Source organism: Dipodomys ordii, unplaced genomic scaffold, assembly GCF_000151885.1.
Source record: "Dipodomys ordii isolate 6190 unplaced genomic scaffold, Dord_2.0 Scaffold171, whole genome shotgun sequence".
Lineage (NCBI taxonomy): Eukaryota > Metazoa > Chordata > Mammalia > Rodentia > Heteromyidae > Dipodomys > Dipodomys ordii.
Window position 1 is genome coordinate 2,433,489 of NW_012267387.1, and position 22,345 is coordinate 2,455,833.

The 22,345-nt window shown below is 37.3% G+C and overlaps 1 protein-coding gene across 1 annotated transcript; it reads left to right on the forward strand.

Annotated features, from left to right (window-relative positions):
- Nucleotides 1-2,781: 2,781 nt before the first annotated feature.
- LOC105998743 (vomeronasal type-2 receptor 116-like) lies at nucleotides 2,782-21,978 on the forward strand. The gene is made up of 6 exons (XM_013033533.1): nucleotides 2,782-3,029; nucleotides 14,266-14,571; nucleotides 15,622-16,429; nucleotides 18,023-18,247; nucleotides 18,763-18,886; nucleotides 21,056-21,978. The coding sequence occupies exons 1-6, from the start codon at nucleotides 2,782-2,784 to the stop codon at nucleotides 21,976-21,978; spliced, it is 2,634 nt and encodes an 877-aa protein (XP_012888987.1).
- Nucleotides 21,979-22,345: the final 367 nt, after the last annotated feature.

Below are 22,345 nucleotides of genomic sequence, written 5' to 3' on the forward strand. Positions count from 1 at the left end.
ATAGGGTTGCATCAACTGAGAACTCTTCACACTGTAAATAAAAAGTCATCAACTAAAAAGATGCTAACTATTTAGCTCAAATGCAATTAATACCCTAAATAAATAGGAAGCTCAGAAAACTACATTCCTAAAGAATAAATGACCCCATCAACAATTGGAGAAATTAAACATTCTTTTCAAAACAAGAAGTCAAAGGGCCAATAAGCACATGAAAAAATGCTCTATATCTGTGGCTATGAAGGAAAGGCAAATCAAAATTACCCTGAATTTTATCTCACTCTAGTCAGAATGACTATCATGAAGAATACTCATAACAGCAAATGCTAGTTAGAATGTGTGGGAAGCGAACACTTATACACTGTTCATGGAAATGTAAATTCATGCTACCATTATATCAATCAATATGGAGTTTTCTCAAAGAACTAAAAGTAGACCTCCTATGCAGGTCAGTTATATTACACTAAACTGTATATTCAAAAGAATGTAAGTGAAGGTACAATAGTCACACTTGGACACCCAAGTATACTGCAGAAGTATTCACAATAGTGAAATAATGGAAATAGTTCAATGCTTTCCAAAATATTATTAAAGAATATGTGATTTATATACACATTGCTTAATGACAATGAAAAAGGAAGTCATTTTATTGGTATATTAATCAACAGAACATAAAATTGTCATGCTAAGTAAAGTGAACCAGGTTTAGAAAGACAAAAGTTTTGTGTTTTTTCTCAAATGTGGAAGCTAGATCTAAAGACAGACATATATGTATATAGGGCCCCCACACCCAAACATTTGTATAATTATGGGAATATTATGATGAAGGGAAGAGGAAGATAGAATTTAAAGAGTGAGTAATAACAAAATACATGACAGAGATGCTGAAGATGGCACAACTATACTCACTGTAATCTCTTGGATAACAGGTGGTAGGGGAGGTGAGGAAAGAGGGAGGAATATGTGAAAATAATTAGATTAAAGTATAATAATCAGGCATGAAATACACATCAGATCCCTTCTAACAGTTATTACACATTAAAATGAAGGACAGAAGTATAATTAAGATTGTATCCAATTGTGGGCATTATGTAGAGGTGGGGGATAGTGAATGGAGACAGTGAAGAAAGTGCACCAAAGTCAATGCACTTAATATACATGTATGAAAATGGAAAAATGAAACGCGCTGATGTTTTTTTTTCCGTCGGGCATGGGGCCTGAACTCTGGGCCTAGGCAGTGTCCCTCAGTTCTTCAGGTCTAGGTTAACACTCTTCCACTTGAGCCTCAGTGCCACTTCTGGCTTTTTCTGCTTATGTGATGCTGAGGAATAGAACCCATGGTTTCATGTATGCAAGACAAGAACTCTACCAATGAGCCACCTTCCCAGCCCTAAAATTGTTTTAATATGAGAAGAAGTGGATGACAGTATCATGGAGGGTTTGAATCTCATCAGAGCAAATTGCATCTAGTGTAGAAATGTCCAAATGAAAACTTCTACAATGAGTAGATATTACTAAAGAGTATTAAACTAACTGTTAAAATTCTATTTATTTGTCACAAATATTAAGATGATCAAGACCAGGAGCAACCTCATTAGCAAATTGGGTATTCTCACTAGAGTGACAAGTTTGCTCAGATCCCCATTAATTTTTCAAAAGAATTGAATAGAAAGTTTGGAAAGTTTCTGTGAATCCCATAAACTACATTTCCATAGTTTGCCCTAAAAGTGGCTTGTTGAACAAATGTGGCAGAAAACATAAGTCAACATCAACAAACCATGACATTATTCTGACCTTAATTTATGTTCACATGCAATTTCTGTTCTGCCCTATATGTTAGGATTACAGACAAGTGTATACAGGAATACGTTCAACAGAATAGCCTGGAATAGAATAAATTTATTGCACTTTAGAGCCCTTGCTATAGTGCTTTTGAGAGCTTTGCTTAGATTCTATGTCTAATATATTTGGGTGGTAGGAAGCATAGTATATATGGTTTTTATGGGAGTAAGAGTTTGTTGAACAGCCATATTTCTCAGAAAAGCATAAATAAAACACCCAAGATGGTGGGTGTGTCAAAGTTTCATGGCAGTATATTGATCCATGTACTCAGCAAGTCCAGTGATATTGCCAATTATGAAGGTCAAAGTTCAGGATAAAATTCTGCAGCTCAATTTCTGCACTGACCATGGGTCATTACTAAATTCAACATGATCATTCATTCTCCATTCAATCAAAGATTAATGCATTTGTGGCTTCTGCGTGGGATTCTTATTGAAATGGGCCTGGGTCAATCAGCAATGTTCTGTGGCTGTTTTGGAAATTGGGTGTGTGAGATGTCTTCTGAGTGTGATGCCCTAAAGAGCTGGGTTGATATCTCCTTGGCATGAACCTTTGTGAAACATCTCACCTTTCATGTGACATGGCATCTATTGATGCTTTCCAGTTGCATCATATCTAATAGATTTCATACAAATCATTTGCTACTCCAGGCTTGTGACCAAATCTAACGAGAAAATTTTATCCCAGGGGTCTCAATCTCTGTGGTCTTGGATGAAATCATAGCACCTGGAGTGGAGAGGACAACTGGAAAACATGTTTTCCAACTTGTGTTTATTTCCTGGTTGCTGGGCCTCAGATGCAGAACCTCAGGGCTGAGAGTTCTCCAAATTCCTACTGGGAAATGCTGAAGGTTGCAATGACAGCTGAGTAGACATCCCTGCTAACAAAAAGGCGCATATACATATAGACACAAATACAAGCTATATATCTCCTCCGGATTCCATGGGCTTCACTTCCAGCCAGAATTCCAGTGTGGCAAATGCTTCAATGATGTTTCCTTTGATTTCCACACTCCTTCTGCTCCAGCTTCCACTCCTTGTCAGCTCCTTAGAAGGCACTGCCTGCTTTTCTAGAATGAAGCGCAGGGCACACATGGATGGAGATGTGATGATTGCTGGGTTCTTCCCTCTCTACACTTTGGGAACAGATCACAGTAACAGTGATTCTTCCCTTGATGAAGCAAAGAAACAGTAAGTAATACCTCCATAGTTTTAGTTCCACTTAATCTTTTGTTCTTAGATTAGGAATGTTTGAGGAAACTCTGGGGCTCACAATCATGCTTTCTGTATCCTCTTCCCCAAAGAGAGGACTCTGCTTTCTTTCCATGTAGTTTCTCATTTCCAAGGTCATAAGCTCTCCACTTTATTCCATAATCACTGTATCTCCTGCATCCCAGCTGTCTCTGCAAAGGATAAAGTGATGTTATTACAAACAACCTGAGGCAGTGGCACAAGTTCTGCAGTGAGAGGAGGCAGATACACTTCCTAGTCCACAGGCCAGTGGTCTGAGAAGTTTTCTTTTGTACATATGGGTTGACATATTTTGATGACTTTGTAGACATACATTTTACTGTTTTAAAACCAAGCACTGTGTAATAATTAAATGAGTAAACATCAGATTCAGAGCATGATCCAGGTAGTGCTGGGCAAGGCAGCAGTTGGACTACCCTCAGTGAGAGAATTATATCTGCTCAACAAGAGTTTTGCTTTCCTTGTGCACCCGTGTGCACACTCAGGTTTCAGTTTGCAGGGGAGGGTCTCAGTAATAAATGACTAAGGAGAAATTCTAGCAGGCAATTTGATTCCTATTGCAACAGAATGTCACTGCCTATAGCAATAGCTCCCACCTCTTTTCCAGTGCTGATATGAGAAGAGTAGACTGTCAGGTGGCTGGATGCATTTGGAGGCAGAGATGATAGGATCAAGAATTCTTTCACTGCTTTAGAATATAGTTGTAAATGTCTTTATCCTTCATGCCATCCCTAGATATTTGTCTTTCTTATGGGCAGCTTTTTTTTTCCTGTGGTGCTTGGGGCCTTGTGCTTGCCAGGATGGTATTCTGCTGCTGAGCTACACACCCTTGTTTTTCTTATGTTCCACTACTTTTCCATGTTCAGTTGTTTTTCATTCCCTTAATACCTTTAAAATAGGGACACAGAGGTTTTATCTTTGTTGCTGTTGTTTTTAATGTACTTACAATGTGCTCTGTGATTTTTGATTCTTCCCCCATGTTATTACTCCTGCCTTCACTGTATTTGATTCCAGTGTCCTGCATCTTGTATACATATTGGTCTATTTTGGGGAGTGGAAAGGAAATAACAAAATATTGAAACAAGGATATAGATAGACCCATTGTAACAATGAGATGTACAAGACAATATGGTGAAAGTGAACTTTACAACTTCGGCGGGGAGGAGATGGGGTGGTGGGGGGAGGATAGTAGGGGACAAAGGAGGAGGTAACAATGTTTGATAGTAAATGTACTCATTACCTTAACCATGTAACTGTAACCCCTGTGTACAGTATCTTTACAATAAAAATATAAAAAATGTAAAAAATATATTGAGTGTCTTTTTAGTGCACTTATACAGACACATCCAATCTTAAGGTTGAAGCTGATGGATGTTTCTCAGCTACTTATAGATATGCAAGGGCTCCTGTGGAAATCAGAGAAATATGGCCTTATTATCGTATGATCCGGTTTATCAAATAAATGTTACTAGTTAGGTCTTTATGTGTCATATATGAAGTCCTTGATACAGATAAAAGCAGCAAGGCAATTGGATGTCACTGTGAGAAAAAGATTAACTCAATGCCACACCAGTAGATGTTATGGCAATATTTTTCAATTTTTATTACAATATGGTACTTTCAATAACTGTCTGTTTTCTTTGTTTCTATACTGTATGTCATGTATTTGATTGTCATCACCCCCATTATTTGTAACCATATATTGTCTCATCAAACATCCTGTTTCTCCTCCCATATCTGTAATTTACTCACTTTTTATCTATTTTTCTCACTCTTTGCAGAACATTTTACTTCTGAAGACTTTTTTGAAAGAGAAATCCAAGAAAATAAATTGGTACATGCATAATTATCCTACAGTTATTTTGGTTATCTCTACAGGTATCTTTGGGCTAGTTTCTTTAAGAATGTTTCTTACTGAGATGTTTCTTTTTTAATATTATTGTAACTATGCTTTACAGAGAGTTACCATCACATGAGTAAGGTAATGAGTATATTTCTTATAGAACATTAGTATCCACTCCTTTGTCTCCCACTATCTCTTCCCTCCCCCACTTTTCTCCACACCCCCAAAGTTGTAAAGTGTCTGACATAGTGTCTTGTGAGTATCATTGTTGAAATGGGTCATCCTGCGTCCTTGTTTCAGCATTTTGTTATTCTCCTTCCTTTCCTCAAATCAGATAAATGTATATACAAGACACAGGGTACCAAAATCAAATACAATGACAACAGCAATAAACCAATAGAAAAATAAAAATGAAATAAAATAAGAAGAAAGAACTGATACAGTACATTGGTGAAAACAAAGTCAACAACTACAAAAAGTCCTGTTGTTTACTTGTCTTGGAATTAATTTCAATTATCATCATTTTGTACGGTCATAAGTACATAGCTATTGAGCTATTATGATAGTCTGCCAGGACTATCCTGGACTTATTATTACAAACGAGGGAAACTGTGGAGCCTATGTTTCTTTGGGTCTGGCTTATCTCATTTAATATGATAGGAAACAAAATATGGTATTTGTACTCATTACTTTTTTACTTTGTCTAACAGAATGATCTCCATTTCCATATATTTTCTAGCAAATATTGTGATTCCATTCTTCATTGGGGCTGAGGAAATCTCAACTTCATATATATAACACTTATGTTATCCATTCATCTCTTCTTGGACATCCTGAGTTATTCCATAAATTGGATAGTTTGTATACAATAACATCCATGTTTACACATATATTCATATAGATACCTGAGCTTGATATGTTGGGGTAGATAGCTAGAAGTGATATAGCTGTGTCAAATATCAGCTCTATTTTTAATATCCCATGGCATCTTCATTGCTTCTTATTTCTACATATCTTCACAAAAATTTGTAATTTTATGTTTTGATGATAGCCATTCTGAGTTACATAAGACAAGTCAGAATACCTTTGGTTTGAATTGTGCTAATTGGTATAATGGTTTGATAACTTTTCTGTATTGATTTCTTATTTGTCTTTTTTCATTTGAAAAAAGTCTTTCACTTCATGTTCCTATTTCATAGTAGGATTCTTTGTTGTCCTGGTGTTTAAATTTCAGTGTCATTTTGTTAATAAAGCCCCATCATATGAATAGGTAACATAGGTTTTCATCCATTTATTTGGCTGTGTTTTCACCTCATGAAAATATTTCTTTTGTTGCACTGATTCCTTAAAACTTTAATTTCTTTTAAATTTTGGGGCCAGTACTCTTGATATGTTTGCTCAAGGTTGGTGCTTTACCAATAGAATCATAGCTGCACTTTCACTGTGCTGCTGGTTCATTGGTGATGTCTCACATTACTTTTCTGTCCAGGCTGGGTTTAAACTGTAATAATTACAGGTGTACATCTCAATGCCAGGCTGTCTGAAACTTCAATTTCATGAAATCACATTTGTAAACTGTGCTGAGGATGGGATTCTTTGCCTTGTGAGGGAAACAAATGATTCCACCACCATGCCCAGTCAAGAGCATAACTTTTTCTATTATTTTATGAAGTATTTGTATCTTACCAGCAAGCATTCCTGTGACTATATCTTGAAGTATTTATATTATGATGTTATCTGCAATTTTCCAATCCTCAAATTTCCTATTAAGAATTGCGATGAATTTTGACTTTTATCCTTTTGTACAATCTGAAAGGTAAGATCTAGCTTAAGCATTTGTCATATGGATACTCATTTTTCACAGTGCCACCCTTACTAAGGGTGTTATCTTCCAGCAATGTAGGATTGGACAATGTCTGTATGAATTAGATGAATGTACTTAATTGGGAGTATTTGTAGGTCTCCTATTTCTTTGGTGTCTATATTTATGAATGTGCAATTTTTATGTTATTATGGCTCTCAAGTATAATTGGAAGCTAGTGACACATTAGTTCAGCATTTGGTTGTTTGCCTGTGGAAAGCTTTGAAAAATAGGAGATTCTTTTTTTTGTGTGTGAGTTATGGGATTGTCTTTCTTGTTTCTGTGCTGAATGTGGTAGGAATTTGGATGAAGATTGTTTAGGTCATTTCAGGAATACATTCAAATTCCCTTTCAAAAAATCACAAACTCAGGCTGGGAAGGTGGCTCAGTGGTAAAGCGCTTGCCTTGTATGCATGAGGCCCTGGGGATTCCTCAGCCCCACATAAGCAAAAAGAAAAAAGCCGGAAGTGGCGCTGTGGCTCAAGTGGTAGAGCACTAGCCTTGAGCTGAAGAGCTGAGGGACAGCGCCCAGGCCCAGAGTACAGGCCTCACGACCGGACTCCCCTCCCCCCAATAAAATCACAAACTCCAAAAGGGCTGGGTGGATTGTTGGCATGGTGTTGCTGCTGCATACCAATTGCAAGCCTCTGACTTCAAACAACAGCAGTGCTAAGGAAAAGTTTAAGATATATATGCACACATACATAATATGTATATCTGTTATAGTACATTATATATAATATTCTATATAAAAGGCATAGTATATATATTACTCCACATATTATATACAAGCTAATATATAATGTGAATATATATACATATGTGTATATATTCATATTGTAATATATGTGTATAAATATATAATATTTTGTATATACATTTATATTATATGTATACAAATATATAATATATACATATAAACCTGTATAGCAGCTGATGGATGTTTGGGTTGTTTCTTTTTCTCAGATATTTTCAATGATGATATAGAGAACACAGCAGTGCAGATGCCCCTTTGCCATACTGATTCTAAACAGCTACGACTAACATTACTGAATCATGTAGGAGTTCTGATTTCTATTGAAGAAAGCACCACAGTTTTCCACAATGGCTGTATCAATGTATTTTCTTGTCACTAGAGGGCAGGCATGTACATTTCCTTAACTCCTCACTAGGCTCTTAAGTACCTAAGTCTGACATACTTTAGCTATTCCTACTCTTTTTTTGTGTGTGTGAAAATAACGTACAGAGGGGTTACAATTACATGAGCAAGGAAATGAGTACATGAAGCATTGTTGCTTCCTCCTTTGTTTCCCCTTACCATCCCTTCCTATCTCCACCCACCCCCGTCTCTCCTGCCCCCCTTCCCTCCATTCCCCAGTGACCCCCCACCCCCGCCAAAGTAGTAAAGTTCGTTTTTCTACATAACTGTCTTGTACGTCTCATTGTTGCAATGGGTCCACCTGTATCCCTATTTAAACAATTTGTTTTTACCCTTCCCTTCCACAAATTACACCAAGATCAAATACAGTGTTTTTATGGTTTTTTTTTTTTGTTATTTATTTATTGGTTGTGGGGCTTGAACTCTGGTTCTGGGAACTGTCCCTCAGCTCAAGACTTGAGGCTAATACTCTACCAGTGAGTCACAGCGCCACTTGCAGGGTGACTCTTGAAGGCAGCAGATAGAAGGATCTTGCTAGACAGTTTATGTTGCTTACTTGGAGAGTAAAGACCGATAATATTGAGAGTAAGGACTGAGAGATGTTTGGGAGTTCCTGCCACGATATCCACCTTCTTAAGGGCTTCGACAAGTGGCTTCTTCCTATGGTTCTTGGATTCTTAGTTTGGGTGCAGTTTTTTGGCCTTTATTGTGGTCTTGTTGGTTTTCTATGTGTAGGACATCTTGAAGTATCTTTTGTAGGACTGGTTTGGTGGAGATATATTGTTTCAGTGTTTCTTTGCTATGGAAGATTTTATTTGATCTTGGGTTATGAAAGAGAGTTTAGCTGGGTACAGTAATCTTGGTTGATAGTTGTTTGTCTTTAGGGCACAGCATACATCATTCCAGGCTCTTCTTGCTTTAATTGTCTCTGCTGAGAAATCTGAGGTGATTCTAATTGGTTTCCCTTTACAGATGATTGATCTTTCCTCCTTGACAGCTTTAACGATCCTTTCCTTGGACTGAATTGATCCTGTGTGGATTATGTGATGGTGAGAGGTCCTGTTCTGACCTGGTATATTTGGGGTTCTAAAAGCTTCTTGTATCTGAATAGGCCTATCTTTTTGTATGTTTGGCAAGTTCTCTGCTAGGATCCTGTTAAATATATTTCCTAGGCCACTAACTTCTGTCTCTAGGTGCTCCTCTATTCCCATTATCCTCAGATTAGGCCTTCTGATGGTATCTTCCAAATATTGAATAGATCTATCATATTCCTTGGATTTGTCTTGGATAGTTGTATGGTTTTTCTCTATAATATCTAGGCTGTCTTCAATCCCCAAAATTCGATCTTCTGCATGGTCTAACCTATTATCAAGACTTTCTACTTTGATTTTTATTTCTTTTCCTTCTAATTGGTTGGCTTTGATGACTTCAAATTCTTTCTGGAGCTTTGTTTTAGATCTTATATAAACTTCTTTACTTAATTTGGTGTTCAGTGTTTATTCTCAAATCACTTAGTTGATTGGTTATGGTTTCCTTGGACTCCTATTCCTTCTGTCGGGCTCCATTCAGCATTTCCTTTGTGGTCTCCATGAATTCTTTCAGCTATGTGTTTATGGATGCCATGAATGCCTCTATTGATCTTTGTCTATTCTCATCCCTCTCTCGCAATTCCTGTATTACCCTTTGATTAGCTTCCTCACGGTCAAGCAATTCCTGTCTTTCTCTTTGACTGTTCTCACTCTGCTCTTGCAATTCTTTTATTTTTCTTTGACTGTTTTTCACTTGCTCATGCAAGTCCTGCATTAATCTTTGAATAGCTTCCTCATATTTACGAGTTTCCTGTATTAACCTTTGGTTTGCCTCCTCTCACTCCCTGTCATGCTCACACTGAGTCCTTTGCAGGTTTTCAATCTTCATTCACCATGTTTATCAGTAGTGTTTGTAGAGCTTTTTGAGAACTCTCCCTGGATTATTCATGAACTGTTCTGTCACCTGATTATCATGAGTGGGACTTGAGATACCCGGACTTGCCATTTTTCTTGTTTTTTTTTTTTTCGGCTTGTTCTGCCATTTGTATGAAAGTAACTCCAATTTTGTGCTAGAATACTACTTTAAGGCAAGCATCAACCAGAATCCTGTAGTTGCACAGTCAAAATGGCTGCAGATACAATCTAGTTCAACAGATACAATTTATTCAATGTCAACTATGCATTAATGGGCTAAGAATAGCAAAGAAGGATTTGGAAAACCAGAAATTATTAGCTTTAGGGAGAAATGTGGGGAAAAATAGGATTAGAGGGATGTGTGGAGGTAAGAGTGAATTTAACCAAGTCCTAATCTCAAAGAGGAAAATGGATTGTGCAGAATGATAGGAGAGAGATTAAAAAAATAAGAAAAATGGAAAAACAAAAATTTAAATTTAAAAGTGAAACATTTTAAAATTATGCAAATATAAAGAAATGATAATGAGAGAAGAAAAAGGAAAAGAAGTATGGAGCAGAGGGATAGATAGGAAACATGAAAACCTAAAAACTAAAAATTCTTAAAATTGGTTACTTTAAAATTATATAAGTATAAAAAGACAATACTGTTATGAAAGAAGTTAAGCCTAAAAGATGGTGAATTGAGTAATAAATTTCTGGATTAAGTATGTATGCAATGGGGGATAAGGTCTAATAATGGATGATGAGGATGAGCAGAACAGTAATTAAGACACCCAAAAAAGTAGGAAACAGAAAAAAATGACAAGAATAATAAAAAGTACCAAAAAGTCAAAAGAGGTTTTAAAAAAAGCATGCACACACACACACACACACACACACACACACACACACACATACACACACACACACAAAATAAAAATTATGAGAGAAAAAAAGCATAGTAGAAAACAATTTTAATTTTTTTAAAAAAGGTAGAAAAGAGAGTTCTTTGATTTTTTTGGGGGGAATGGGAAGATCCTGTATCTCCCCTGTGTCCCTAACCAGTTTCTTGGTGGAGTCTCTGGTCTGCTTGTGGTGTTTGGTTTTCCTGTGGCTTGATTGGTTTCTTCAGTCAGTTTGTTTGAGCAGGCAGAAAAATGCCCTGTGTTACTCAGGATTTTGTGATCTTCCTCCTGTGCTAGTTCAGTGGGAGGGAGATCTGCTTTGAGTATCACAAAAGAGGGGGATGGTTGTTTCCTCTAGTTTGGAGATGCTGTGATGAGGCTAGGTTCTGGGTAGGGGTGAGGCCTTTCAGCAAACAGTAGCTTTTCTTTGAGGAGCTAGCTCCTGAGACATTCACAGAGCCCAGCCTGGAGCCATTCTCAGGGTTTATGTTTACTGAATTTCAATTGATTGTCTAGGCTGCTGTAGGGAGGGGCAGCCTCTGGCTCTGTTAACCCAGTGGAGAAAGCTCCTCCTCTGGGGGCAGATCTTTCTCTGCCTAGGCAGGGTGACTTTCTCCTGGGTGAAGCTGAGCCTGGCAGATCAGGCCAGGTTCCTGTGACCTGCTAAATGATTCTTTTGTTTTCCTCCTAGGCCTATGTTGGAGCTAGCTGCTCAGCAGGGCCTTTGTCAGTATCAAAGATGGAGATTTCCGGTGGTAGGAGAGGGGTGGTCTTAGCTCCTCAGCTCCCTGAGGAGTAAGGATGTCAGGGCTCTACTCAAGCCAGAGTCTTGATTCCTGGACCATCTCTGGTCTGCGATCTGCAGGATAAAGCTATCTGCTCCTTGTCAGTTCTTGCTGATGTAGAGTAGAATTCGCTCACCTGCCCAGTCTGGTGCTTTTGTCCTGGACTCTCTCTGTTGGTATGGTGTCTATGTCCCCTGCCACAGCCACTGCTGCTGCCATATTGGCAGCTACCAGCAAGTGCTCAGATATGTCTCCTTGCCTGGATTTTCCCACTCTGGCCAAACTCTCTGTAGTATGATGGCACACATGGTGTGATTCTCTAGCCTAGGATTGTTCACTGGAACACTGAAATTTCTTTCTATACAAGAGCTTGTTTAGCTCCAGCTTCTCCTCTGCCATCTTCCTCCCTTGATATATATTTTTTAACCTTATTTGACAGGAAATATCTTGATTTCTCTGCTCTTACAGGATAACTTTGCTAAATACAGTACACTTGGTGGATATTTTATATTGTGACCTGCAGCACTGTAAAGATCTTCTGTCCTAACATCCTGGTTTGTGTGAATTTTATTGAGAAGTAAGTTGTTAGGGAAACAGGGGCACACTTATATTTTATGAGTTCCTTTTCATTTATAGATGATAAACTTCTATGTGTATTTTCCAGAACTTTGTTGAATATGAGATGGTGGAGAGTTCAATTAACTTTTGATCTTCCTAAGTTTTTTTTGTCTGTCATGGGACTTGAACTCAGAGCTTGGGTGCTGTCCCTGAGATAGTTTGCACAATGATAGTACTCTACCATTAGAGTCACAACTCCACTACCAGTGGTTTGCTAGTTAATTGGAGATAGAAATCTCGGGGCTGGGAAGATGGCTCAGTGGTTGAGTGCTTGCCTTGCATGCATGAGGCCCTGGGTTCGAGTCCACATAAGCAAAAAATAAAAAGCTGGAAGTGGTGCTGTGGCTCAAGTAGTAGAGTGCTAGCCTTTAGCTAAAGAGCTGAGGACAGTGACCTGGCCCAGAGTTCAAGTCCCACAAATGGACCCCCCCCCAAAAAAAATCTCATGCACTTTTCTACTAGGGCTGGCTTTGAAATTTAATCCTGATATCTCAGCCTCCTGAAGCTTAAACAAGTGAGGCATTAATGCCAAGGATATTTGGATAAACATGGCTATTTGTATTTTTATCTATATTAAGAATTTATATTCTGTATTATTTACTTGAACAAGAATTTTACTGTACTCAACCATTTGTTGATCACTTGTGGAACTAATATTTGCTTTTTAAATACTTCAGTCTTTCTCTCTTTCTTTTTGGGTCCTGGTGCTTAAACTTGGGGCCTGAGTGCTGTTCTGGAGTCTCTTTGTCTCAAAGCTAGCATTCTACCACAAGAGCATCAGCTCTACATCTGCCTTTTTTGGTAGATAAAGAGTCTCAGGGATTTCCTGCCCAGCCTGGCTTTGAAAGCACTCTTCAGATCTCAGCCTTCAGACTGGCTAGGATTACACTCAAGGCTACTGCTCTTACCATTGAGCATCAGCTCCACTTGGGAGTTTTAGTTGTTAACTGAAGATAAGAGTCTCTTGGCTTTACTGTCCTGGGCTTGCTTCCAACTGTGATTCTCAAATCTCAGCCTTCTGAGTAATAGCATTATAGATGTGTCCAGAGACATAATTGCCAATTTCTAATATCCTTCATAGATTCTTTCTTGCTTTCACACTTACATTTTTACTTTTGATTTACTCTTTCATATAAGAGCTATTAGTATTTGTGCCTGAATTTGATCTCAGGGCCTTAGATTTTTTTTTTGCTGAAGGTTGATACTTTATCAATTGAGCCGTATCTCCACATCTTTTTTGTGTTTGTAGGTTAATTGAAGATAAGGGTGTCCTAGTCTTTCTTACCAGGACTGAGAAGGGGAGATATCTTTGATTCTTTTACTCCCAGTAACCTTTCCTTTTCAATATCTCAATCACCATGTTTTGTGAAGAAAGTAGTCATCATCAAGGCATTTCCCAGCACTGAATTTCACCATGGTGGCCTTGAAGCAGTGATTTCAGCCTACAGCTATATTTTGTTACAACTTTCTTCCCATCCCCCAATTTGGAGGCTTATCTCTACCTGAGGAGTTTCTTGGAGTGTAGTGGAGGAGAGAATAACATGGGAAACCACTTCCTGCTGCATTTTTAAAGCATTGCATTTGCTTTTTAACATACCTCAGAATCAGGATCTCTTGTGAGGTTTCCGCTTTTTTTCTGGTAGCTAATGTAGAAAGAGTGTGTCTGAAAGGAAAACCATACAACACCTCATATAACACCTTGCTCTGCTTCTGAAAGTTAATCTTAAACTGAGACATTATTTAAATTATAATGGTCTTTAAGAAAACTATATAAAAAAGACTTATTTTTTTTTTACAGATGGTGCTAGTTATCCAAACATTAAAACCAAAAAATATTTGGTATCTCAAGAAGATGGTTAATGTATGATATCCTTTTTTGATATGGTAACTATGAAAGACAGAAAAATCAAGCTCTGTGGAATTTTATATGCACATCAAATTACTAATAAATACCTCATAAAAGGTGTAACTTTTCAACATATTTAATTTGTAAAGAAATAAACATTGACTCCACCAACGTCATTGCATTGATTTGAAGAAGTTTTGGATTATTCTTGATGAATTTCTTATGTCTCCTGTGCAGGTTTGTTTTCAAGTACTATCAGCTTGTCCTGGCCTTGGCTTTTGCTGTTGAGGAAATCAATAAGAACTCCGATTTTTTACACAACATGACTTTGGGATTTGATATCTATAATGCTGATTTGAAAGCTTGGTCTGCCTTTGAGAATCCTTTTATTTGGCTTTCTGGCCATAAGAAGATCCCTAACTACACTTGCATGGCAGAAAGAAATTTTGTAGCAGTACTTGCAGGAACATCCGGAATGACATCTGCGGAAATTGGAACACTGCTGGAACTCTACAGATTTCCACAGGTGAAGAAGGGAGTAATGTGTAAAGATGTCTGCTTTGGTTCCATTTTGAGATGTTATAAGAGAAGGATAGGAAAGACATAATATAACAGCCTATCCAATTTTATAATATCAAAAGCTAAGTACTCCAACATACTGTGTTACCCAGACTCTCATTGTTCAAGAGAGGATGGAGAAGTAAGAGAAATCCAAAGGATGACTATGAGCCTAGGGCTTGTTGAATAATTTTGTAGAAAGCAATCAGGAAGTGGGAAATAACTAAAACATGTGACGTTATTGAGTGAATAAAGTCAAGCATATTAAAGCAAAAAGGATGCATTTTCTCTCCTTTGTGGAAGTTGGTTTTTAAATTAAAAAATATAATGCAAAGGATATATGAAAATGCATAGGTGACCTAAGCACTCATACATGATTAAACTTACTAAATTATGGTATACATAAAAGTGAATTTCCATGGTGTAACTACTGTGGACTTTACAACTAGGAAATTAAAGATGTCATGTGTGAGGTGTTATGATGTTAAAAGGATGGTGGAGTGTTAGAAAAATAGAGGAATGATGGCAAATACAGACAGAATATTGAAGAATATATGTAAAAATCAAACAAAGAAACAAGGGAATGTGTTGTATTGTTGTACAGATGGAAGAATAATAGAAATGATGTTACTGATCAATAGGCATTGTAGATATAATTCACTTATTGAATTGAAAAATCTTTGTACAATGGTTTAAAAATAGTTTACAATCTAATTTTTAAAAAATCTTCCAAAACTTGGACCAATCCTACCATTCAATTCAACCTGTTCCTTTTTTTCCACTTTATTTTAAATTGTTAAAATGTCATACACAGGGGATACAATTACATGAGCAAGGTAATGAGTACATTTCTTATCAAGCATTGTTGCCTCCATTTATGTTTCCCCTTACCATTCCTTCCCATTTCCCCCCCACTCCCCCACCCTTCTGTGTGAAAGTTGTAAAGTTCATTTTTTGACATATATAAATCAAGACTGAGGTTGTGATGTATAGGAAATTTCTTACATGTGAGCCTACAATTTTCTTTCCCATTAGCTTACCTTTTGGGGCTTTTGATCATGTCCTGAGTGATCATGGCAAGTTTCCTTCTCTCTATCAAATGTCCCCAAAGGACACATCACTAGCCATTGCCATGGTCTCCTTACTGCTTCATTTCAGCTGGAACTGGGTGGGGCTATTGATCTCAGAAGATGAGAATGGTTTATGGATCCTTGCAGAACTGAGAGAAAAGATGTACAAGAACAGAATCTGTATAGCCTTTGAGCATGTGATCCCAGGAAGTAGTATGACACAAGTATTTAATATGATGGCAATTCAGAACCAGATTAATAAATCATCAGCTAATGTACTTATCATTTATGGTAATAAAGAATATCTGCTAAGCTTAATGACATATCTTGGGCAATTTTTAATGACAAGCAAAGTTTGGCTCTTGAACTCAAAGTGTGATTTATCCATCGGAAGGAAGTATTTCATGTCAGGTTCATTCCATGTACCTCTTATGTTGTCACGTCACCATGGAGATATATCTGGATTCACAGATTTTATCAGGGAAGTCAATCCTTCCGTGTACCCAGAAGACTTTTATCTTGCTAGGCTATGGTTTCTCTTTTTTAACTGCTCCCATTTTGAGTCTGACTGTGTAATGTGGAAGAACTGTCCAGAAGATTCTTCCTTGGAATGGCTGCCTGGGCAAATTTTTGACATGTCCATGTCTGAAGAGAGTTATAATACATACAATGCTGTATATGCTGTGGCCCATGCCCTCCATGAGATGCTTCTTCATCAAACAGAGGAAGCAACAATGGTTAATGGGAGATGGATGGTGCCTTCTCCTGCACAGGTAATGCCTTCTCTCTTGGATTAGACACATCAAAATCAGAGTAAATCTGAACAAGTTCAGATTTTTCCAAAGGCCCATCATAAAGTACTTCCTAAAATATTTGTAAGGTTACTCTGGGCCTCTGTTCATTTGTTTTTAAACATATTATTATTATTATTATCCTTAACTAGTTGTACAAAGAAATTCCCATTCTACAAAATTGCATATGAATACAAGGTGCCTCACAACATTGTCACCCAATGTTCCTAACCCATCCTTTCTCTCACATTTTTTAAAATTGAGATTAGATGATTACATAACTTTCACATATTTCACAGTATTGTGGAATAGTAATATTTGTTAACATCACAAACACATGTTCATGTGTTCTTAAAGAAAAGATTAAAAGTTGAAAGAGTAAATGTGTTTTATACTGCCATCAATTCCTGTATTACAAATTACCACAATAAGCTCACAGTTAATAATTTTACTATCAACTTTTTCACTAGAAGTTTCTTAATAGCAAAGGATGATCTGTTCTTTATGTACCCAATTATTCAAATGATGTTGTTTCTAAGACAGTAACTTAAGGGATGGGTGATATTGGGGAAGATGAGGAAGAATGATGAAGGGGTGGCATTGAAATTCTTTGTTCTTACAAACTGACTTGTAAAATTTTAAGACCTTTTTATGATACATAAAGATAATAGTAAAAAATTCATAGATAAATTCCACATATTAAACATTAATAACTAAACTGAGTGCCAATGTTTCCTGCCTATACTCCTAGCTACTCAGGAGATTGAGATCTGAGAATCACTGTTGGAAACCAGTCTGTGCAGGAAAGTCTCTGAGATTTTTTTTTTGTCAGTCGTGGGTTTTGAACTCTGGGCTTGGGAGCTGTCCCTGCACTCTTCAGCTCAAGGCTGGCTCTCTACTGCTTGAGCCACAGCTTCTGGTTTTCTAGTGTTTTATTGGAGATAAGAGTCTCACAGACTTTCCTCCAGGGGCTGGCTTTGAACCATGATCCTCAGATCTCAGCCTTCTGAGTAGGTAGGATTACAAGGGTGTCTCTGAGACTCCTATCTCCAATTCACCACCAGAAAACCAGCTTTATGGCTCAAAGTGGTAGAGTGGTAGCCTTCATCGAACAAGCTCAGGAACAGCACTCTGAGTTTAAATCTCACAACTGACAAAAATTTTAAAAAAGCAATGTCATTAAATGTGCACATAAATAAATGACCTGATTTATTCCACTTTAGTGGAATCTATCTAGTATCATCTATTTAGCCAACAAAAATTTCTAGGATATTCATAAAATTCTCAGTCCTGCCAAACTCCAAGGCATTTGAGATTTGTCTCATTCATGACTGTTTATGTGGAGTGGTTTCTCTTGAAAAAATTCATTGTAGTAATCAGAATTCAGAAACATGATATTTTGTTCCCCTATTCTTTTATTCTCCTAAAGTATTCTTCTGTTAAACTTCATTGGATATGTGTGTTAATATTGAATTATGAAGTAAGGATTAAAGAGATTTGGAGACTTGGCTGAATTCAGGATTTCTGTTTCAGCTCTTAGATTCTGTTCACCATGGGATAATGTATCTCTTTTAGATGCGCCATTTTCTGAAGAACGTCCAATTTTACAATCTCGCTGGAGACCAAGTGATTTTGGATGAGGAAAGGAAATTAGAGGCAGAGTATGACATTTTAAATATCTGGAATTTTCCAGAAGGTCTTGAACTCAAGGTGAAAATTGGGAAGTTTTCTCCATATGCTCCTTATCATCAACTGTCTGTATCTAAAGATATGATAGAGTGGGCCATAGGAGCTACAGAGGTGGGTTCAAGAGAACACAAATGATTAGAACTCAAATATAGTAAGCAAAAAGAACCCCTAGATATTATGTCTGTTGTGCTCTCTAATGATCTAATATTGTGAACTCCTGACAATTGGAAAACAAATAGGAAGATATGATGGTCCTGGGGCCTAGCATGTTGTTAAACTTTTCAAGAGTATTTTATTCTTGTTTCCATATTTCACAAAGCAGTAGGAGAAAATTTATGCTATGAATTCAAGGAAGTTTCTGGAAGTTGGCTATGGATGTCTTACAATTAGGAACCACAATTGCTAAAGGTTCCACAATTCTGAGTAGTGGCATAGGATGAAGGTCAAAGCTATAGCTCAAAAGTTTTTGGGATTGTGTTATAAAATGTCAAATATTATCCAATCAATGGATTGGCTTTAAGTATGTAAAATAATTATGGTTAATATTCAAATTATTAAGAACACTGGTTTTTTTAATGTCAGGTATTATTCTGAATAATGACGAAGCAATATTTGCTTTTCCTTAGAGTCCTCACTCTGTTTGCAGTGAGAGTTGTGTTCCTGGATTCAGGAAATCATTTCAGGGAGGAAAGGCTGTCTGTTGCTTTGATTGTACCTCTTGCCTAGACAATGAGATTTCTAATAGAACAGGTAAGTCTCTGATTAATGATGAAATTCTCTATCTTCCCAGTATTCTGTAATGTATCCAAGTCCATGGAAAGGTTTTGTATTTGCATTAGAGACCCAAAATCTTCCTTCTTTGAATAATTTAATGATAGCAATTGATATTGTTCCTTGAAATAATACTAGTGGACCTTAAATTATGTATCTGATTTAATTTTTCTGGTTCATTTTATACGTTTATCTCAAGAAATGAGTTTTGATAAGTTAGTATTAGACAAAATGAACTCTAAGATAAGGATTCAAATGGTTTTTCTTTCTTGCAATTGTTTCTAACATATTTATAAGATGATTTCTTTGTTGCTTTATATGTCCCTCCCCCACGGTATAACTTCTGTTTTCACTGTATTTGATGTTAGTATAATTCATGGACGGGAAGGGAAAAAACAAATTGTTTAAATAGGGATACAAGTTGCCCCATTGCAACAATTAGATGTACAAGATGTTATGTTGAAAAACAAACTTTACAACTTTGGCAGGGGGTGGGGCTGTGTGGGCAGCTCACTGAGGGGACAGGAAATGGGAAGGGATCAGAAGGGGAAACAAGAGGGGAGGCAACAATGCTTGATAAGAAATGTACTCTTAGCCTGGGAAGGTGGCTCAATGGTAGAGCACTTGCCTTGCATGCATGAGGCCCTGGGTTAGATTCCTCAGCACCACATAAGCAAAAAGAAAAAAGCCAGAAGTGGCGCTGTTGCTCAAGTGGTAGAATGCTAGCCTTGAGCTGAAGAGCTGAGGGACAACACCCAGTCCCAGAGTTCAGGCCCCACGAATGGCCCCCCCAAAAAAAAGATATGTATTCATTGCCTTGCCCATGTAATTGTAACCCCTCTGTATGGTATTTTCATAATAAAAAATAGAAATGGATTTTGAAAATTTTTTATTGTTATTGTAGAGTTGATTTACAGAGGGGTTACAGATACGTGAATTAGGTAATGAGTACAACACTTTTTGAACCATGCCTCACCTTCTCGCACTCCCTCCCAGTTTTTTCTATCCCATCCCCCATCAACAAGTTGTACAGTTCATTTCTATATAGTATCTAGTAAGTGCCACTGTTCAATTTGTTCATTCTTTTTTTTACCTTTTCTGTGTCCTCTGTTACCTTTCCAAATTCAGACTAAAAAATCCAAAAGGAAAAAAAACAAAAACAGCCACAATGGCAAATAAACAATAGCTCTTTTTTTATTTTTTGGAGTTCATTTCATAAGATATGGTTTTATAGATCATATGCATATAGTTATGAGCCTTTTTCAGCCACTCTATGCATATTCTTCTTTGTATTCAGTGAATGTGTAGAGTCCATGAAACTTCTCCATTAAGGTTAAGTATAAATTCTTATTAAATGCAGAATGTCCATGATCTTCTAAATTACATTTGTGGCACAAAAAATGCATAAATCCTGTACATCTTAATTTATCTTCCCAGAACTGTTATTGCTATAGAGAAAGTGCTTAGAAAACTGAGTTTTGTTTAACTATTAGGCACAAGTGTTGTTCATATCATGACTTTAGAGGTTTAAAGAGGGCCTTGATTGTCTGTTCCCACTGCCTCATAAGATGAATTCAAGAATGTACCACTGGGTTCCTATTAATGTTTCAAACAAACACATGGTGAAATGCAAGCTATATTAGTCACAATTTTAAATAGCAGTTGCAGACTTGTGTGCACATTGCTGAGAATTTATATTACAGACAGATGAGGAAATTAGAAAATTATTGTTAGTTCATTAAAATGAACAAAAATGTCATTTCTAATATGTGTGGAAATCAGTCAGAACAAAAGAAAATATCATGAATTAATTGTGTTTTCAGGTTTTGGCCAGAATATTAGAATACTATAACAGATGTTGTTTAGATTTTATGATAAATAAATGAACTTTTAGAAACATATAATTAATTTATTTCCCACCTAAGAAGCAGTGAATAAGAAAATAAGACTGAAAAAATGGAATATGAGAATGATGATGGAGTCATGGAAAAGAGACAAAAGCAGTTTCTTATATTATTTGATAGTATGTACCTTTATGATACTAAGAACTCATATGTTTGATTTACCTCTAAGCAGAGATTTCTTAATTTCCATTGAGTAAAAGAAAGTGCTGAAAAGAGACAAATGGTAATTCTGCATTCTCAATAGATATGGAGCAGTGTATGAAGTGTCCAGATGATCAGTATGCCAACAAAAAGAGAACCCAGTGCCTTCCAAAAGCTGCAAGTTTCTTGGCTCATGATGAACCCTTGGGCATGGGCCTGGTCTGCATGGCCCTTTGCTTGTCCACATTCACTGCTCTTATTCTTGGGGTCTTTGTGAAATATCAAGACACTCCCATTGTTAAAGCCAACAACCTGGCTCTCAGTTACATCCTGCTTATCTCCCTCATCTTCTGTTTCCTCTGTTCCTTGCTCTTTATTGGCCAACCCAATACTGTCAGTTGTATCCTGCAGCAGATCACATTTGGAGTTGTGTTCACTGTGGCTGTTTCCACAGTGTTGGCCAAAACGGTGACTGTGGTTCTGGCCTTCAAGGCAACTTCTCCAGGGAAAAGGATGAGATGGCTGCTGGTTTCAGGGGCTCCTAACTTCATCATTCCCATCTGCACCCTCATCCAGGTGACTCTCTGTGGACTCTGGCTTGGAGCCTCTCCTCCCTTTGTTGACACAGATGCACACTCTGAACATGGCCATGTCATCATTCTGTGCAACAAGGGCTCCCTCACTGCTTTCTACTGTGTCTTGGGATACCTGGTTTTCCTTGCCCTGACCAGCTTTACTGTAGCTTACCTAGCCAGAAACCTGCCAGACACATTCAATGAGGCCAAGTTCCTGACCTTCAGCATGTTGGTGTTCTGTAGTGTCTGGGTCACTTTCTTGCCTGTCTACCACAGTGCCAAGGGGAAGGTCATGGTGGCTGTGGAGGTCTTCTCCATCTTGTCCTCCAGTGCAGGGTTCCTGGGCTGTATTTTTGCCCCCAAGTGTTACATCATCTTGTTAAGGCCAGATAGAAATTCTCTCCATAGCTTCAAGGGCAAAATGCATACTGGGAGAAATGAGCCTTCTTAAAATAAAACTCAGGGGTTTGGTCAAATGCCTAGAAGATCTAAACTAAAGCCACACTTCTTTTCTAATCTTTTATTAGTTTATATTGTGAGAATCATTTGAATGAATATTTGAATCTTACTCATTTCTATAGTGGTAGTAAAGCCCAAAATTATAGTTGTTCTTCACTTAATATAATTTTTTCCAAGTCTTTCCATTTCCTAATAAATGGGGCAATGTCATTCTTTCTGATGGAGGCATAGAATTCCATTGTGTATATATGTCACATTTTCTTCATCCTTTTATCTACTGAGGGACATCTGTGTTGGTTCCAGATCTTAGCTATGGTAAATAATGCTGCAGTAAACATAGTTGTGTTGGAGCTTTAAGA